The 20,241-nt window shown below is 45.0% G+C and overlaps 1 protein-coding gene across 10 annotated transcripts in view; it reads left to right on the top strand.

Moving 5' to 3' along the window:
* Positions 1-20,241, top strand: part of rfx3 (regulatory factor X, 3 (influences HLA class II expression)) — a 667,766-nt gene that overhangs the window by 142,689 nt on the left and 504,836 nt on the right. For 5 of the 10 annotated variants that reach the window (XM_072516895.1, XM_072516898.1, XM_072516901.1 and 2 more), the window contains one exon: positions 3,198-3,242. The exons of 1 other annotated variant lie outside the window; for it this stretch is intronic. In XM_072516895.1, coding sequence (XP_072372996.1) covers positions 3,198-3,242 — 45 coding nt within the window. Of the gene's footprint in view, positions 1-3,193; positions 3,251-20,241 lie in introns of those variants that run through there. 4 more of the 10 variants (XM_072516896.1, XM_072516897.1, XM_072516899.1 and 1 more) reach the window with 2 other exon arrangements.

Below are 20,241 nucleotides of genomic sequence, written 5' to 3'. Positions count from 1 at the left end.
GCGTATCAAAGAACAATACAGCACAGGAAACAGGCCCTTAGGCCCTCCAAGCCTGTACCGGTCATGATACCAGCCTTTACCAAATCCCTCAGCACTTCCTCTGCCTTCCTTGTGATTGCTTGCCATTGCAAGCTCAAAGTAGAGCATTTGTTTCGGGAATTTTGTAATGGTCATGCGGACAACGTAGCTGGTTGAGCATCATCAGTGCCTTGATACTGGGGATATTTGCCTTGGAGAGGATGCTCACATTGATATGCCTATCCTGCCAGTGGATTTGCAGGAATTTGTGGAGGTAACGTTGGTGATATCTCTCCAGAGATTTGAAATGTCTGCTGTATATGAGCTTGGCACTGGATTAGAGGTCTCGGTCTTCGAACACTCTGTTCCTCTGGCGTCTGAAGACTGCATTTGCGCATTGGGGTCAATGCTAGGTTTAATCATCACTGTCTGCTCATGTTGAGAGGAGGCTCCCGAGGTATGGGAAATGATCCTCATTATCCAGTGGCTCACCATGATGGTCGGGGGCAATTTTGTGTAGCAAGAGCGAGCTGGTGGAGAACCTCTGTTTTCTGGATGTTAGTCTGAGGCCCAATCTCTCATTTCCCTCAAGGGCAGCATGATAGCACAGTGGTTAGCACAGCTGCTTCACAGCTCCAAGGTCCCAGCTTCGATTCCCTGCTTGGGTCACTGTCTGTGCGGAGTCTGCATGTTCTCTCCGTGTCTGCATGGGTTTCCTCCGGGTGCTCCGGTTTCCTCCCACAGTCCAAAAATGTGCAGGTTAGGTGGATTGGCCATGATAAATTGCCCTTAGTGTCCAAAAAAAGGTTAGGTGGGGTTACGGGAATAGGGTGGAGGCATGTGTTTAATAGGGTGCTCTTTCCAAGAGCCGGTGCAGACTCGATGGGCCAAATGGCCTCCTTTTGCACTGTAAATTCTATGATTCTATATATGCGTCAATGGTGGTTTGTAGCTTGGCCTCTGAGTGTGCACGCACACAGGCATCATCTACATACTGCAGTTCAATGGCAAAAGTTGGAATGGTCTTGGTTCTGGTCTGGAAATGTTGGAAGTTGAACAGTTTCACACCTCTCTGATAGGTTAACACCACTCCAGCAGGGTGCTTTAGGGTGATGAGCTGCGTGTTGCTGCGAGGAAGATGGAGAAGAGCGTTGGTGCGACGACCCAGTCCTGTTTGACCCCTGTTTGCATACAGATTGGGTCAGTGGTGGTTCCGTTGGTGAGGATCATTGCTTGCATGTCATTGTGGAGCAGGTGGAGAATGGCAAGAATTTCTGCGGGCAGCCAAATTTGAGGAGAATGTTATCAATTCCTCACGGTTGACAAGAATTGAAGGCCTTTGCAAGATCAAAGAAGGCCATGTACAGAGATTGATGCTGCTCCATGCACTTTTCCTGGATTTCTTGTGCGCTGAAGACCGTGTCCATTGTGCCTCTTGATGGGTGGAAGCTGCAATGAGTGTCCAGGAGAAGCTCTTCAGCCATTGGGAGGAGGTGGTTGAGTATTCTTGCGATGACCTTTTCCGTGGCATTGAGTAGGGAAATTCATCTGTTATTTCCACAATCGGACCTGTCTCCTTTCTTGAAGATGGTCACAATTAAGGCACCTCTGAGATCATCCAGCATGCTATCTATCTTCTTTCCATACAAGGGAAGCACAGTAGCACAGTGGTTAGCGCAATTGCTTCACAGCTCCAGGGTCTCAGGTTCGATTCCCGGCTTGAGTCACTGTCTGTGTGGAGTTTGCACGTTCTCCCCGTGTTTGTGTGGGTTTCCGCCCACAGTCCAAAGATGTGCGGGTTAGGTAGATTGGCGTGATAAAATTGCCCTTGGTGCCCAATAAAGGTTAAGTTGGGGCACGAGGATAGGGTGGGCTTGGGTAGGGTGCTCTTTCCAAGGGCCGGTGCAGACTCGATGGGCCGAAAGACCTCCTTCATCATTTTAAATTCACCATTGTGGCTGGTTTAGCATACTGGGCTAAATCGCTGGCTTTTAAAGCAGACCAAGGCAGGCCAGCAGCACGGTTCAATTCCCGTACCAGCCTCTCCGAACAGGCGCCGGAATGTGGCGACTAGGAGCTTTTCACAGTAACTTCATTTGAAGCCTACTTGTGACAATAAGCGATTTTCATTTTCTTTTCATTTTTTTCAAATTCTATGATTCTATGGGTGATGAGGTTGTGGATTCTTGTCAAGAGTGCCTCTCCCCCGCATTTTGATACTTCTGCAGGGAATCCATCTGCGCCAGGTATTTTGTTGTTTTTCACCAAACCTCCTTGAACTGCACCCTCCAAACCTGCAACCTCTACCACCTAAAGCAAGGATGGCAGATGCAGAGAAACAGCACACTACCTGCAAATTCCCCTCCAAGCTACACAGCATCCTGACTTTGAGTTATATAATCATTTCTTCACTGTTGCTGGATTAAAATGCTAGAACATCTTCCTAACAGCACTGTGGGTGGACTTGTACCACATGGACTGCAGTGTTTCAAGACGGTGGCTTACCACCACCTTCTCGAGTGCAATCAGGGATGGGCAAAATAATGCTGGTCTACTGTGACGCCTACATCCTGTCAAAAGAATTTGAAAAAAATTACTTGAGCATGTGCCCTCAGATTGAGGTTGTGATGGTGGCTGTTGTAAGTTGGGGAGTGTGACAATAAGGCTATGTTGTGTGTGTGGGGACAAGAAAGTTGAAGGTGGAGTTCACAAGCAGCTCATTGGAGATCATCTGACATTGCACACGAGCGAGTTGAAAGTTGGGGCGCTGGTAAATAAGTGGTTACTATTAAAAATGAGTGGATTAATTGTTCAGAACAAATTCTCATCGTTCTTTTCCGAATTTTATTTTTAAAATCTGTTCTCCAAGACAATTTTATATCTGGATGTGTTTATTCATTTTGAGTTGTTTATTAGAAATAGTTCTTTTAGGCAGTGGGGAGGGGCAATTCAACCCAGAAGTTAGTAAACCAGCAACAACTCATCCTTACACTTTCCTGATGGCTTACATTGGATAAGACTCTGTGCAGTATGGTAGTGATCCAAGCTGACCAGGAATAGCCCATGTTCTACATTGGGTCTTTTGTTTTGACTCAGTCAGCTGATGTGAAATGCACCAGTCATTGGGTTACCCTACTCTTCTCTTCATCTCATCTGTTCTTGTCTCCCATTTTTCCCAGGTTTCTGCCAATTCCAGTGCCAGAACCTAGAGGTGAAGAGCAGAGGTCAGATCGTGAGTCCAGAATGTTGCTTTGCTGATTTCTGCTATGAATTTTTTTCTTTGGTGTATTTATAAATTCCTCACTTTTTGAAATGTTGACCTTTTTTGTTCTGTGATCTCCTTTCGTTAAGTCGCAGTATTACCAATACATACAGGAAATGATCCGCTTCCATGTTTTGATCAATGTCTCGTTGGCTCCTTGCAAGGAGGTGAGAAAAATGCCCCAACAGGGTTAGTTGTCTTTCCAGCTATCCTTCACTTTGTGAGGAAGCACTTTTACCTTGTCTAAGCGATGCAAATTGAGAGGTTAGTTACGTGGGAGGTCATAAGCAGAAATCTGCATCCAGCTTCAGCAAAGCTTCCCTGTTTTTCTGGGTTTATCAGAGCCCATGTATGGCCCGGGACTCCAATTTGCAATTATGCATGAGGCTCTCACTGGATTCCAGCAAGTGCATCATTTGCTGCCAAAACAGGTGGCTTTAAAATTGCTGAATGACCACAGTGGAGCGGAAGGTGGAGCCATTCCATGTTATTGCTCCCCGGTTAAGTTCCTGCTGGGGAGATAAAAACACTGAGTTTTATTATGATCTTCATAGAAACTGCTAACTTTTAAAAAGAGGTATCAATTTCCCAGTGACCCAACTCAAAGGATCCCATGCCAAAATTGCCTGTTTTAAGGCTTTATTGTAACAAATAAACTAATATTGACATCAACTAAACATTAGTTAGTAAGCAACTAATGCACTAAACTACTTCAGGCAACAGGAAACCCCACGCTATGTTTAGACATTATGGCCTGATTCTCTGCTGCCAGTAGCGGAGTTCCCGATGCGGCGGGAAATCTCACGTCAGGCAATAAATGTGCACCGGTCCTGTTGCGATGTTCCGGTCCCCTGCTGGCGGCAACATTGAGGGTAGTTCTCTGCGCCAGTAGGAAAATGCAAACTGCTCTTTTGAACCCATTTGCATGCTATCAATAGCTAGACAAGGGATATACTCTGGCCCTCTTGGCGGGATTCACCCAGGTGTGGATTGGTGCAAGTATTTGCCAGCATGGCCCTGAAGCGATGGACCTCGTGGTGGACGTTAAGTATTTTAATGTAGGTGCCCCCGAAGTCCAATGGAGGGCTCCCCTCCCTTCCTCCCCCAAGCAAATCCTGCCACTCCATACCCCCCATCAGAAACTCCGAACCAGAGACCCATCAGACCTTCCCAATGCCAGAGACCCACCTTAATAACATATATCTCCCCATAACTCCATATCAGAGACCACAATGCTTATAAAAATCTAGGAGTTAAGTGCTTTCACTTCTTTTTATCAGCAAAAAGCACTTAGCTGCTTTTGACATGGTCAGGAGCTGTGAATCATAACTATATGTTTATAAGTATTGTGGTTAGGTTCACAGCAGGGTAATTGAGATACTTTCAAGCATGAAGGGAAATTATAATATACAACCCAGACACCTGGCTGCCTGGAAGCTGAGAACCATCAAACCTCCATATCAGACCCCCCCCCCCCTCCCGAATCAAAGACCCCTATATCAATTTCTGCTGTCAGTTACAGCCTACTAAAAAGCTATTTCTCTTTGAAAGTGAATAGAAACCTCACAGATCAAAGGATCTGAGATGGTTTAAAATCTTGTGATGTGGTTTTGGCTTTCTATGAAGTAACAGTTGATGCTTTCTACACTGGATAAAAGCAAATTACTGCGAATGCTGGAATCTGAAACCAAAAGAGAAAATGCTGGAAAATCTCAGCAGGTCTGGCAGTATCTGTAGGGAGAGAAAAGAGCTCAGGTTTTGGGTCCAGATGACAACGGGGAGAGGAAGAGGTATCCAGTTGGGAGATACTGCAAACTGGAGATGGGAAGCAGCAAGCAATGGGGAGAGGAAGAGGTGTCCAGTTGGGAGATACTGCAAACTGGAGATGGGAAGCAGCAAGCAGAAGTTAACTTGAACAAGTTAGTAAGTTGAGAGTTAGTAAATTATTAAGAGTTTTTAGGTTAGTAAGAAGATTTTTAGACTATTTACTGCAAGACTGGTGGTAGATTTTAAATGTAAAAGTTATAAGGCAAGAACATAACCCACCTTTCTTATGGGAAAATGATTTTCATTTAGCATACTGTTTGTGGGAACACATTAGGAGTGCTAAATGAGGGATAGCTATGTATTTATTATGCTTCTGATATGTTGAAGCTTTGTTGGATCACATTTGATATACTGTATAGTTAAATGTGTTTATCTTTTATTATAATTTTTTGTGCTTATTTACCAAGATACTTTTTTAAAGAAATAAATTCCACTGAATCTATGATTTTTAAAATTATGCTTGTGGCCCTATAACATTTTCTGAAATTCCAGTTGGCCCTCATTATCTTTCTAGTGAATATCACTGCTTTGATTGATCAATATGTCTGGGGAGTTGGTATTGTTCTTATAGTCACAAGAAGAAAAAGAACGTTGGTGGAGATAGTTACAACCTCACACTATCCACTTTAAGTTACTAAATAAATACGAGGCTTTGATATCATGGAGAAGCGAAGGAATTCTTTCTTGGTTGCTAGTGATCAATCCACCCAGCATCGTTCTTATAACCCCTCCTCTTTCCTGCACCTCCCGCCATACCCTGCTTTCACTCTGGGGTCTTGACAATTTAAAAACATTAAAACGGAGGTCACAGGGAAACATTTTGAGAAGCACTGCTCTAAGAGATTGAATATGTTTGTCGTGATGAGTATTTTGCTTTGCCAATCGTTGAATACATCGGCTATTACACTGCACAATGTTCCCAGCAGTGCACAGCTGGTGGCTAGGATTGTTTATAAGAAATTAAATAATAACCTAAATCTACATGCTCCCCCTCCTTTTTTTTTCCTTTGGTGGGGATGAGAAACTCGGTGCTATACAGTAAATGTAATCCTGGAGCAAAGTGTGTATTTTGTTTATTTATTATTTTCATTGGGTGTGGGTGTCACAGGTTAGGCCAGCATTTGTTGTCCATCCCTAATTGCTGTTGAACTGAGTAACTTGCTAGGCCATCTTAGCAGGCAGTTAAAAGTGAACCACGTTACTGCAGTCCCATTTAGGCCGGACCAGGTAAGGATGATCAATTTCCTTCCCTAAAGGACATTAGGGAACCATACGGGTGTTTTTCTGACAATTGATTATGGCTTCATGGTCACCATTACTGAAACCAACTTTCAATTCCAGATTTTCTTCGTTGAATTTAAATTCCACCAGCTACTGTGATGGAATTTGAAACAACCGTGTCCCCAAAGCATTAGCCTGGGCACCTGTATTTCTAGTTAAGTGATATAACTGCTAAACCACCATCGCCCTCTGAAGGTATTTTAATAGTCAACCTGCATCCCTCCCTACAATCAGATGGCCTGTGATGACTGATCTGCTCAGACACTCAATCTTTGCCCAAATCGTCTTGTGCCAAACCATGCTGTAGCCACTATTCACCCACCCTGACTATCTCTACCCCAAAAAGCAGGAAACCTACCTGCTCTCGGGCAAAGGTCTTTTCTAGGGCATACCCTGCCCAACAGGAGTGAATTGTGTTGAAAGTTTTACAGCCTAATCTACACTTATCAACGGTTTTTTGACAGAATTCAGCCGGTACTATTTTGTTGCATTTATCATGCTTTTATAGCAGAAGGAAATTAGGTTATTAAGAAAAAAGAAATTGCCCCTGTTTTAGTCAGGTGGAGGCTAATGTTAGCTTAAATGGTTCTAGGTCTTTATAGTTGACAGCTGTAGATAATTGGCTTTTTTCCTTAACAAAGAATCCTAATGCAGCTGCACAGCATTCATTGCCTTTTATTCCATTATAATAGTAATGTATTTAACTTCAGTTTTTTAAAATTGATTTAGTGCTAAGCTGCTTACAATACATGTAGTGGAAATGACAGGCAAATAGTGCAAAGTGTCTTTCAGCTGTGAGGGGTCATGCATGAATGATTGCCAGTTTCTTCATTTTAATAAAATGATGTCCTGCTGAAATAATATTTTGTACTGAAGTGCATTCTAAAATTATATCTAATTTCCTGCCACACAACCTTAACTAGACCTAAGCTTTAAATATTTTAAATATATTGATGAAACTTCCATTTGTTAAGAAAACTGATGGTGTATAATAAAAGAGTTACCACTAAAGAATTCTGATGTTAGCGTTATCCTGACGTATTTGGTCCCAGAAATATTCCCACCCTTATTTTTAGTCAAAGCTATCATTTCTCGATAGATGGCCATTTCTGCTCCGTTTCCAAAGCAGGGGCACTGAAATAAAACATTCTGGGATACAGGCAATGTACACTGTGATATTTTTCAGAGATTGTACAAGCAATTTGCTTAAATACATAAGCCCCTTTAATTTTTTTTGCATGATAATGCACACACAGCAACTTAAAGGGCCTTTGAGTAGCTGGGTGGGTACATGCTGTTCAGTTTAAAGGGACCATCAAACACATCAACTGTTCATTTGCTGTTGTACTGATGACAAATATATTTTGTACAGGATTGTCTTAGTTAAAGGAAAGTTTATGTGTTGACACTGTGGTGTAGGGTTTCCACTGTTGCCTTCTGCATAATTCCCCTGAAATCAGCAGGACCTATGAAATAAGACTGCAGAATTTTAAACTCAAATAATATTTGACACAAATCAAATTTGCATGATATTTTGCGCTTGTGGGCGGGATTCTCCGGTCTCCGACTCCGAAATCTCGTTCGGCGATCGGCCGGTGAATTCATGTCGCCGCCGAAATCGGGGGCGGTGCCGCTTTTGCGATGCTCTGCCCCTGCCAAAATGCCGTACCTTAGGAGTACACCGCACGCTGTCGGGAAGGCCTCACGACATTACCTGAGGCCCTCCCCCGATGCTCCGCCCCCAATGGGCCGAGTTCCCGATGGCGTCAGACACTCATGATATTTATTTTCGGGAACTCGGCGTGGCGGCTGCGGACTAAGTCCAGCACCGCCACAGTCGGTGGTGGGAGAGGGAGCCTATCCGCCTGCAGCGGGGGCTGGGGGCACTGGTGGGGGGTAACTATTTGGCAGGCCGGGTCCGTGCGCGGCGACCGCCATGTTGCACGGCGCGGCTGCTGCAGGCCGCTGCCGTGCGCATGCGTGGCCATAGACCCGGCAATTCTCTGGCTGTATCCGCAGCTAGAGCCGGGAGCTCTACGCTGCGTGCCTGCTAACCCCCCACCAGATGGAGGATCGATGGCTGTTTTGCGCCGTTTTCGGTAGTAAAACGCCACCATTCCCTTGCCGGCGACAGCACTTCGTCTCAGAATCAGAGAATCCAGCGCAATGTGTTGGAAGCAGGTCTATACATTTCTCGTTATAAACACTCCCTCCACCATGCCACACCATATGCCGCCCCATTTTGTAACTGTAAAACAGAACAAAACAAATCCCCACCTCTCACCTGCTGACGATTACCAACTCAAAGAAGGAGATGAACAGCCTCCATCTCAAGTAGAACCCCTCGTCCAAACCCCAAATGGCAAACTTTATCTTCTCCAAATGTAAAGATTCTGACAGGTCACTCACCCATCCCGCTACCCTTGGAGGCTCTGGAGCCCACCACATAACAGGATCTTCCGCTGAACGATCAGGGAGGCAAAGGCCAACTCGTCAGACTCTCTCCCCTCCTGCACTCCCGGATCTCCCAATACCCCAAATATCGGCATCCATGGGCTCAATGCCACCTTCACCCCTAAAATTTTCAACATTGTCCCCGAAAAGGATTCCCAAAATTGCACCAATTTCGGACAGAACCAGAACCAGTGTGGTTCATTGGCCGCCTTAAACACAGGAAAATTGGGAGATTCTGGAAAAGAAATAAAAACTTTGGCAGGATTGTCATTTTCATGGTTTAAACCATGGGGGCTCTGTACAACAACCTAATTCAGCCAATGAAGCCGGTCCAAACCCAAACCACCCAATACCACTAAACCCGGTCAAACAACTTCTATGCGTCCATAGATATTATCACCTCCGTTTCCTGCTCCCACCTCCCACCCCCACCTAAGATGGCCTCCGCCACCTCCCTCCATTCAATGAGTAAACAAAGAAACCTTCGTTGTCAGCAACCCTCCCCAACTTCATTTCCGTTAATTAGTATTTCTGCTAGCTGGGGAACCCCCAACTGAGGCTGGACACAAACTTTAATTACAAAAAGACCCACGTGCTCTCACCCCCTACCCAACCCTTCTTTAATCTTGTACGCCACCTTCTGGATCTGCATCTCCAGCCGTTGTGACACCCTCTCCAGTGCAGCCTGCATCAGCTCTGCCACTCTTGCCAAGTCCTCAGTGACCAGCAGCCTTTGCTTTCTGAATTCTGCCAATAGGAACTCAACCAACTTTTGTGTCGATCACTGTGTGGGCAACAATGCCAACAGGACCCTCTGACATCTTGCACCACACAGGTTCAGGTCCGAAGAATGCCCCTTGCTTGACACAACTCGCCTGGTAATTCTTCGATATTATCCATAGGAGGAGAGATCCTAGTTCTTCAATATTACCACGTTTCCACCTGCACCACCCCCATAAAATGAGCAAGGACCAAAAAAACAGTCCTCAGGCAGGAGCCACTTCATGTGCAGCCACTCATTCCATGGCCACCACTGGTAGTCCCCTGGCAAAGATAAAGTTAACTACATAATTAAACAAATTGTTAATGGTAATTAAGACCCTCAGATTTACAGTATCTGCACAGTTGTAGATATTATGGAATATGGGGCAGCACGGTAGCACAGTGGTTAGCACTGTTGCTTCACAGCTCCAGGGCCCCAGGTTTGATTCCCGGCTTGAGTCACTGTCTGTGTGGAGTCTGCACGTTCTCCCAGTGTCTGCGTGGGTTTCCTCCGGGTGCTCCACTTTCCTCCCACAGTCCAAAGACTGCAGGTTAGGTGGATTGGTCACGCTAAAATGCCCCAAGTGTCCAAATAAAAAAGGTGAGGTGGGTTACTGGGTTAAGGGAATAGGGTGGAACTGTGGGCTTAGGTGGGATGCTATTTCCAAGGGTCAGTGCAGACTCGATGGGCCGAATGGCCTCTTTCAGCACTGTAAATTCTATGATTCTATGATGTCCAGAATTGCCATTAACAATCTTGGTGAAATAAAAAGATTGTTCAACTTATTCAGCCATCACAATTGATGGCCATGATTTGAATTGAGTTATGACCACATGAAGGGGGTTGAAGTGACTTCCCCATTTTCTCTCCAGGTCTGACCCTGGCAGACTAGTTAAATTGCAATCACAGTTTGTACATCACAGGCGCCTGTGCCCCCACTCACACTCGTACAGATGGTAGAATAAGAGGTTAGACTCAAGGATTTTTTTTGCAGGTTATGAAGAATATAAATAAAGGAGTATATGGTTAGCTGCCCTTTTGCTGGTCTCAATGTGGTGATTCCATATTGCGGTGGCTGTGGTCAGTTATCTTCCTAGATGTTTTTGTAAGGTGCAGTTTTACATGTTTTATTCCCAAAAGATCTTGGATTGCAGTAGATTACTCTTCTTAGGATGGTTACTTTACAAATCTGGGTAAAATACATCCGCGAGAGAGAGTGAGACAGAGGGGGGGGGGACATAGCCACCTATTTCAGTACAGCATGGTTTTGATCTCTACCCTGCTTGGTAAAGTTTCTGTTAAATTACTCAGCTGCCTGCATATTCCAGAGAAATTGGGCACGGTCAGCACGGTAGCATTGTGGATAGCACAATTGCTTCACAGCTCCAGGGTCCCAGGTTCGATTCCGGCTTAGGTCACTGTCTGTGCGGAGTCTGCACATCCTCCCCGTGTGTGCGTGGGTTTCCTCCGGGTGCTCCGGTTTCCTCCCGCAGTCCAAAGATGTGCAGGTTAGGTGGATTGGCCATGATAAATTGCCCTTAGTGTCCAAAATTGCCCTTAGTGTTGGGTGGGGTTACTGGGTCATGGGGATAGGGTGGAGGTGTTGACCTTGGGTAGGGTGCTCTTTCCAAGAGACGGTGCAGACTCGATGGGCTGAATGGCCTCCTTCTGCACTGTAAATTCTATGATGATCTATGAAATTCTACTAGTCCATGTCTGCTGCCGTCACTTTCAGAAGAGGCAATAAATTTAATTTTGATTTCTCATCTCAGAAATATTTGCAAAGTTTTAGGATAGTGTAAAGCCAACAGGAGATGGAGTCTTTCCTCTCCTTTTGGTGGAATACAAGCTGTATATTGTCGCTGTCTGGGCAGTCTTCATTGTCTTTCTAGGGTTTCAGTTTCCGTTTAAATCAAGTCAGGAAAATAAAAACTAGAAATTGTATTGTTTTAAAAAGGCACGTTCTGGGAACAATGACCAGTAATTCAGAAGCCTAAGCTTCTTAAATGTTGTGGTGTTTTAATTATACCACGTGTTTTGGGTTCCTTGCCGAAATGCCAGCCTGAATGGCAGGCTTGGCTTTCTGTTGGGCGGGGAACACTCCAGAAGAGACCATGGCCCAAGAGCAGGTACGTTTCATGCAAATATAGCGGGGGCTGGGGGTGCAGTGTGTAGATAGTGGGTAAACGTGGTTTGGTATGTAATCTGGAACAGATATGGGCAAAGATGAGGTGTCCCAGCAGGTCAGTGATCACAGGAGGTTCAGTGGTAACGGGGGTTAGCTAACTTTGGGGCATGGCAGCTCCTAGCCCATGAATGCCAAACCACCTGTCTGGGAGTTAAAATAACTCTTGTTGGGTCTGATCGGGCAAACAATTTTGGAAAATGAAGTACAATACTTTAAAGTTATCATCACGAAGTATAATATTAAAAGGAATTGACATGTTATTGACTATATTCTCAGAACACCTTACCTCATGGAACTTACTTAAGCCACCTGTATGTGACGTAGACAGCTGAGGATGTTTCCTGCAATGAACAGATAAATTAGCTTCATGTGGATCAGGAATATTCTGGTCTGTAATTAAATCGGATTTAACATGCAACCAAATCCCAATGCTTATAGTGCCTCCAGGTAGCTGTTACCTGACTGTAGTCTTGTAATTGCTCTTAAGAATCAACTGACAAATAAATAGCTTTGAAATATTCATAACATCGTCAAGTCATACTTAGCAATTTCTTTCAACCATAATAAATAAATATTTCTGCTGATTTCCTTCAAAATTAATTTTCCTGTCTTCTCATTTGCTACGTTAACCTCTCCATTAGTAGATATTTATTCTTAAGCATGTAGTTGTTTTCCCCAATTTTAGCCATCCTTTGGGTACTAGAAGGACACACCTTCCAGCAGCTGTTTTCAGAACATCATTTGCTGTGATTTCACAACAGGTTATTTGAGAAATCATCTGTGGATGCTGTATTTCATAAACAGACCAATTAAGAAAGGGAAAACGGCTTCAGAAAATGTCAGCATAAACAAGCCTGTGGCAAATGGACAGAGCAAATATGACTTTGTCTCGTTTATTGTTTAGGAAAGCAGAAATGACTTACTTTATCTTCTAAGGAATATGTATCTACAGTTTAGTATGTTCTTCATTCTCATCAATGTTCTAAACACAGTTCTGAATCTTGTGGTTAGCTATTGGAAACTACAGTGCAAGCTTAAAGTGCAAGGTTAATGCCATCCTGGTGATATTTATTTCCGCTATCTAAATTTATGCTGATAGAGATAAAAGACATCATCATTGATTTGATCATTTGTCTAATGCTGATACTTAGCAGTTACTCTACCACAAAGTTGGCAACGTCTGTACAGCCAGTGTTCCGTCAATGATTGGATACTGCAGCTCAGTCGTGAAAACCTATCTCTCTCTCGTTCCTGGATGCAGTATAGTTCATATTGACGTAGATTGTGGTCGGTTATTTTAGTTTATAAATTTTTGTGTTATTTGTAAAAATTAATGCAGCTACCTTTGTTTAAATGGATTTTCAATTTCATTTTGATCAGATATGTTATTCTTAAACTTTTCCTCATGTTGACAGCACTAATAGCCAAATAGTTTAGTAACCTGTTGTCTAGACTTGTCCAAAGTATGGCTAATTGGTGAAGGAGGCACTTAGAGGTAAATTTTAACTCAGTTTTAGATTTATTCAGAAAGTGAAACATTGCGAATGTAGCTCCTAACTCTACAACCCCCACTAGTGTCAAAGTCTCTTCATACTCTTTCAAAAAATGTATTAACCAAATAAACTAATGAACAACCCCTTGAAAAGGGGTACTATAACTTGACTGTAACTGATCTAAACTTTAACAGAAACTTATAAAAATTAAATTAAAATGTAATTTTGGGGGTTAATGACGCACTTCAGCCCCTGTGGTGTACACCAGTTGCGGAAGTAAGTCCACAAGCGTATCAGTGGATACTGCATGCTCCCTTTCCAGGAAATCTTGGCGCAGCCATAACCATGAAAAAGAAGCAGGCAATCGTATCGAACAACTCTCCTCAACTGCTCATTGCCTGGACCTGTTAATAGCCTCCTTGGCTAGGCCCAGGGGTGGCTCTTTATACTCCTGATTATGCCAATAAATTTACAAATTAACAAATTGACAGCCCCTTAAAAGGGCACCGTAACAAAAAATGTGTCTCTTTATATATGCGCAAGTAATTATTCAACATATAAGCATGTCTGTGTTAAGAAATGGGAAACCTGGATTTCAGTTTCACTTTAGAGTGATGCCTGAAAGCGTGGTTTGTTTCTTTGCCTGCATTTTTAATTAGGTTCTGTGACCCTTGAAGTGGAAAGCTGTGTTATCATGGAGGGGTAGTGGTTTAGGGAAGTTAAAACCAAGTGGAAAAACTGGGCTGTTGCCTAGCAACAGGATCCCACAGAGAGACAGAAGTAACTGAACTGCAGTTTTAGTTCAATTGGATGCAGGTGCCAGGAGAAGCAGGACAAGAGAGAGAACTGCGGGAAGCAGGTTCCAAAGAATGAAAAAGAAAATCCCCAAACCAGGGAATAGAACAGGACAAAAGGTCCAAAGAAGATCTCCGAGTCAAAAGAAAAGAACTGGAATCTGGAAAAGGTCCTTTTGAGGCAAAGTTAAGAATGAGGAGTAGAGGAAACGGCTCCAAGTTAAAAGACCGAGCTGCGGGGAGCAGGCTTGGAATAAAATGCACTTGTGAGAAGCTAGAAGAACAGAGGAGACAGCCAAAGGTTGGTAACTTCTTACGACAGGTCATTTTGGAGCTGTGATACCCTGCTGGCCATACCTGCTGTGATACCCTGGTACAGCCACATACCTGAGAAGGTACATGAAAGGTGAGGCCTGAAGCATGTTGAGACCCACGTGGAAGGTCAATCACAAAGAGAGGTTGAAAACTTGAAGGTGGATCTTTGTTAAAGCTGTTCAAGTGAACGGATCATTTGAGAGAGGATTCCAAGGCAAATTCTCGGAGAATTGAGATCTGAAACTCTCAGGAGGAAGGCATTCAGTGAGACTGGTTGCCTCACAGTGTGCGATAAACATCTGGGCAGGTGGGGGTTGATAGGATAGACACTACAAGGATATTTTCACTTGTGGATGAGATTAGAATCAGGGGACACGGTTTAGGAATAGGAGGTCTATCGTTTAAGACAGAAATGAGGAGAATTTGTTTCTCTCAGTCGTTAGTCGATGGGATTTTCTTACCTGACGAGCAGTGGAGGCTGGGTCATTGAATTTATGCAAGGTAGATTTGGACAGAATTTTAAAAGGCAAGAGAGTTGAGGAGAGTTGAGGGTTCTGGGGGAAGAGGGCAAAGTAAAGGTGAGACCAGGACCAGATCAGCCATGATTTTATTGAATGATGGAGCAGACTTGAATGGGTGAATTGCCTATAGCATTTATTGCTTAAGCTGATTAGTAAGTGGTCCTGTGTCGTAACGTCACCAAGTATGCCTGGTATTGCTTCTGGCATGCCTTCTCCGCACTTCATTGAACTAAGGTTGATCCCTTGGATTGATGGTTATGGTAGAGTGGGCCATGAGGTTACAGATTGTGGTCGAGTACAATTCTGTTCTGCTGATGGCCCACAGCGCCTCATGGTTGCCCAGCCTCTACTGCTCACGAGGGAAGAAAATTCCACCTACTAATGACTCTGAGAGAAAAACATTTCCTCATCTTTGTCTTAAATGATAGATCTCTTCTTCTTAAACTGTGTCCCTTGGTTCGAAGCTCACCCACAAGGTGAAAACATCTTTGCAGTATCAACCCAATCAAATACTCTCAGGATCCTTTCTGTTTCATAAGATTACCTCTCATTCTTCTAAACTCCAATGTGTATAGGCACAACCTGTTCCACTCGCTTCGTAAGATAAAAGATGAGCCCCTCATCCCAGGATTGAGTCGAGTATTCCTCTCTGTACTGCTTCTAATGAAATTATGGGCGCGATCTTCTGGCCGCATCATGCCTGAAAGGCAGTGTGGCGTGCCGTGGCCGGTAGAAGTCGGGAGATCCCTCTTCTGGGATCTACTTGGCTCACCCATGCCTCGGGAGATCTTACACAATCTCGCAAGACGTCGCAATGTGAATCCCGCTCATTGTTGGGCAGATCACTTTTGAGCAAATCTGCATATTCGAGTGAGACAGCTAGTCTCATTCTGATGTGCACTCCCACTATCTAACCAAGATGATGGGATCTAACCCCTTCACCTTGAAGATCTCGGGCGAGCGCTGTTTAGTGCTGGTCCCCCAAACAGGGACCAGATGGAGCAACACTCATGGGGGTCTCCCACTGGATTGGAGGCCCCCAGGTACTTTCCCTCTGGGCAGGATGGCACCCTGGTACTGCTGGTGCCACCGGGCACCTTGACATAATCAGCCTGGCACTGTCACCGAGTGCCACCTGGTGTCTAGGTGGCACTGCCAATTGGCAGGGGCACTGCCAGGGTGCCAGGCTGGCAATGCTATGGTGCCACCTGGCATATTTCCCATGGCAGGGATACTGCTCAGGGGTTACCCTGTGCGGGTGCGGGGTTGGAGGGGCCTGATGACCCCCTTAGAGGTGTGTTGAGGCTTTGCGGCGGTTTCAGGGGTTGCGCCAGGGGGTCGAGAGGTCGGGATGCCATTTAAAAATGGCATCCCAATCTCCTGCTACACTGAGAGTTCCAGCGAGCGGAGCTCCTCCGTGCACCCTCGTCAGGGAGTTGCCTGCTGATATTCTGAATCTACCCAAATGGGAACAGAGTCCCATTTGATAGAGTGGGGTTTCTCGGTGCTCTGAGCGCTGGGAAACATCTGGCAAACGCACTCGTTATGGGACTCTGTTCCCATTCAGGTAGATCGCGCCCAGCAACTTTTTTTCAAATAAGGGAATGTACACCACATTACAGATAACACAAAAGTTGTTGGTGTGGTAAATAGTGAGGAGGAAAGCCAGGGCAATATAGATGGGCTGGTCAGATGGGCAGAAGAGTGGCAAATGGAAATTAATCCTGAAAACGTGAGGTGATGCATTTTGGGAGGGCTAACAAGGCAAGGGAATATACAGTGAATGGTAGGACCTTGGGAAGTACAGGGGATAAGAGGGACCTTGGGGTACATGTCCATAGGTCCCTGAAGGCAGCTGGATAGGTAGATAAGGTGGTTAAAAAAGCATATGGGGGGAGGGGGGGGGGGGGGGGTTGGTGCTGCCGAACCTTTGCAATTACTACCTGGGGGCTAATATAGCCATGATTAGGAAGTGCGTAGTGGGGGAGGGGTTGGCATGGGAGCGGATGGAAGCAGCGTCATGTAAAGGCACCAGTCTGGGAGCATTGGTAACGGCACCTCTGCCATTCCCGCCGGCCAGATACTCCACAAGTCCAGTGGTAGTGACGGCTCTGAGGATCTGGGGGCAATGGAGGAGACATAAGAGAGTGGAGGGAGCATCAATTTGGACCCCGATTTATAATAACCACTGGTTTATACCAGGTAGGCTAGATGGCGGGTTCTGGAGTTGGCAGAGGGCAGGAATTGGAAGGATGGGGGATCTATTTATAGACGGGAGCTTTCCCAGCTTGAAATCTTTGGAGGATAAATTTAAATTGCCAGCAGGGAATGGTTATAGGTATTTGCAGGTGCGAGACTTCCTGACAGAATAGGTGCCGGCCTTTCCACTGCTGCCGCCACGAGGAATACAGGATAGAGTAGTTTCCAGTACCTCATCATGCGTCAGGCTTAGCCTGATACAATTTAAGGTAGTCCACCGGGCACACATGATAGCGGCTAGGATGAGTAAGTTCTTCGGGGTTGAGGATAGGTGTGCGAGGTGCGCGGGAAGTCCAGCAAATCATGTCCACGTGTTTTGGGCATGCCCGAAGCTTAGAGGGTTTTGGCAGGATTTTGCTAAGGCGATATCCACGGTACTAAAACCACGGGTGGTGCCGGAGGAGTCCGGAGGACTGATCTTTGGAGTGTTGAGAGTTCTGGGGGCGAAAGAGGCCGACGTCTTGGCCTTTGCCTCCCTGGTAGCCTGGAGACGGATCTTGTTAATGTGGAGGGACTCTAAACCCCCGAGTGTCGAGACCTGGGTTAGTGACATGGCTGTGTTTCTCAGTCTCGAGAAAATAAAGTTTGCCTTAAGAGGGTCAATGTTAGGGTTCTCCTGGAGGTGGCAGCCACTTTCTCGGGGAAAATTAAAATGTCAGCAGATGCAGTATTCCAATGGGGGGATTGTTGTGTGGTTGAAGTGCATGAAGATTGGGCTGGGGGGGAATGTTTATTTTACCATGTTGATGTCATTGTTTATGTTACTGTTATAAAAATTTTCAAATACCTTAATAAAATATATATTTTTAAAAGGCATATGGGATGCTTGCAGATGGATTTGGCAGATTAAGTTCAATGTGGATAAGTGTGAGGTTATCCATTCTGGTCTGAAAAATGGAAGGGCAACTTATTATCTAAATGGAGAGAAACTTCAGAGTGCTTCGATGCAGAGGATCTGGGTGTCCTCATGCATGAATCGTAGAAAACTGGTATGCAGGTACAGCAGATAATAAGGAAGGCAAATGGAATTTTGGCCTTTATAGCTGAAGGAATAGAGTGTAAAAGTAGGGAGGTGTTGCTGCAACTATGCAAGGCATTGGTGAGACTGCACCTGGAATACTGTGTACAGTTCTGGTCCCCTTATTTGAGGAGGGATGTGGTTGCATTAGAGGCAGTTCAGAGAAGTTTCAGTAGATTGATTCTAGAGATATGGGGCTTGTCTAATGAAGAGAGATTGAGCAGTCTGGGCCTATATTCTCCAGTTTGGAAGAATGAGATGAGATCTAATTGAGGTATATAAGATAATAAAAGGTATGGACAAAGTAGACGTAGAGCAGATGCTTTCTCTTGTGGAGCATTCTAGAACGAGAGGTCACAGTTTTAGGATAAGGGGTAGTAGATTTAAAACAGATGCGGAGAAATTGCTTCTCTCAAAGGGTCGTAAATCTGTTAAATTCCCCAGAGTGCGGTGGACATAGAGTAAATTTAAGGAGGAGATAGACAGATTTTTAATTAATGCGTTGGAAGGGTTATGGAGAAGGGGCAGTAAAGTGGATTTGTGGCCGAAAGGAGATCAGCCAGATCGTGATGAATGGCAGAACAGGCTAGAGGCTAGAGGGAATGAATTGCCTACTCCTGCTCCCAGTTCTTATGTTCTTGCCTTTATTTGCTGAGACTTAGAATATAAGAACAGGGAGGTAAGAATGGAGCTGTCTGAAAGTATGCTCGCTAAGCCACACTGTGTGCAGTTCTGGTCGCCACACTGAAACATTAAAATTGCCATTGGCTGCTGTCCCCTTTTGAGAGAGTGCTGACTGATGGTGATTTAACCTGAGGGTCACCACACCTCAGGCAAGGGGCAAAGTTGACAAGGTGGGGCTTTCACGGTACAGGAATTGAACCAGCTCTGTTGGCATCGCTCCGCATCCCGAACCAGCCATCCAGCTAACCAACCTCCACATTATAGGAAGGATGTGATTTAATTCGAAATACTGCAGAGAAAATTCACCAGGGTGTTGCCTGGGCTGGAGCTCTTCAGACTGGTTAGGTTGGAGTTGTTTTCCTCAGTGCAGAGAAGGCTGTGGGGGGCACCTGATTGAAGCGTACAAAATTATGAAGGATCCAAATAGGATAGTTAGGAAGAACTTTTTCCTTTTAGTAGAGGGGCCAATAACCAGGGGGCATAGATTTAAGGTGAGGGGATTTGAGGAAAAGCTTTTTCACCCTAAGGATGGTGGAAATCTGGAACTCTTTGCTTGCAAGGGTGATGGAGACAGGAACCCTCGCAACATTTAAAAAAAATTTAGAGTACCCAATTATTTTTTTCCGATAAAGGGGCAATTTAGCGTGGCCAGTCCATGTACCCTGCACATCTTTGGGTTGTGCAGGTGAGACCTACGCAGACACTGGGAGAATGTGCAAACTCCACGGACAGTGACCCGGGACCGGGATCGAACCTGGGTCCTCAGCGCTATGAGGCAGCAGTGCTAACCACTTCACCACCTTGCCCCCCAGGAACCCTTGCAATATTTGAGAGGCATTTAGACGAGCACCTGAAATACCAGAGCATGCAAGGCTATGGACCAAGTGCTGGAAAATGGGATCAGAATAGATATGTGTCTGATGGCCGGCACAGACTTGATGGACTGAAGGGCCTCCTGTTCTACTGTAAAAACCAATGACATTATGAAAGACCAAGCTAAGCGATCACACAACCAATAGATCAGATTTAAACACTGGAGTCCTGCCACATCCAGGCGTTAATGGTGGTGGATGATTAAACAGCTCACTGGAGGAGGAGGTTCCACAGATATCCCCATCTTTAATGATGGGGGAACCCAGCACATAACCAACTTCAGCCAGAAATGCCAAGTACATGATGCATCTCGGCCTACTCCCCAGGTCCCCAGCATCACAGATGCCAGTCTTCAGCCAATTCTATTCACTCCCTGTGATATTAATAAATGGCTGAAGGCACTGGATACTACAAAGGCTATGGGCCCTGACAATATTCTGGCAATAGTTCTGAAGACTTGTGCTTTAGAACTTGCCATGCCCCCAGCCAAA

Source organism: Scyliorhinus torazame, chromosome 9, assembly GCF_047496885.1.
Source record: "Scyliorhinus torazame isolate Kashiwa2021f chromosome 9, sScyTor2.1, whole genome shotgun sequence".
In the NCBI taxonomy this organism is placed as follows: Eukaryota; Metazoa; Chordata; class Chondrichthyes; order Carcharhiniformes; family Scyliorhinidae; genus Scyliorhinus; species Scyliorhinus torazame.
Note: the sequence above shows the minus strand (reverse complement) of the source record. Positions and strands in the feature narration are given on the sequence as shown.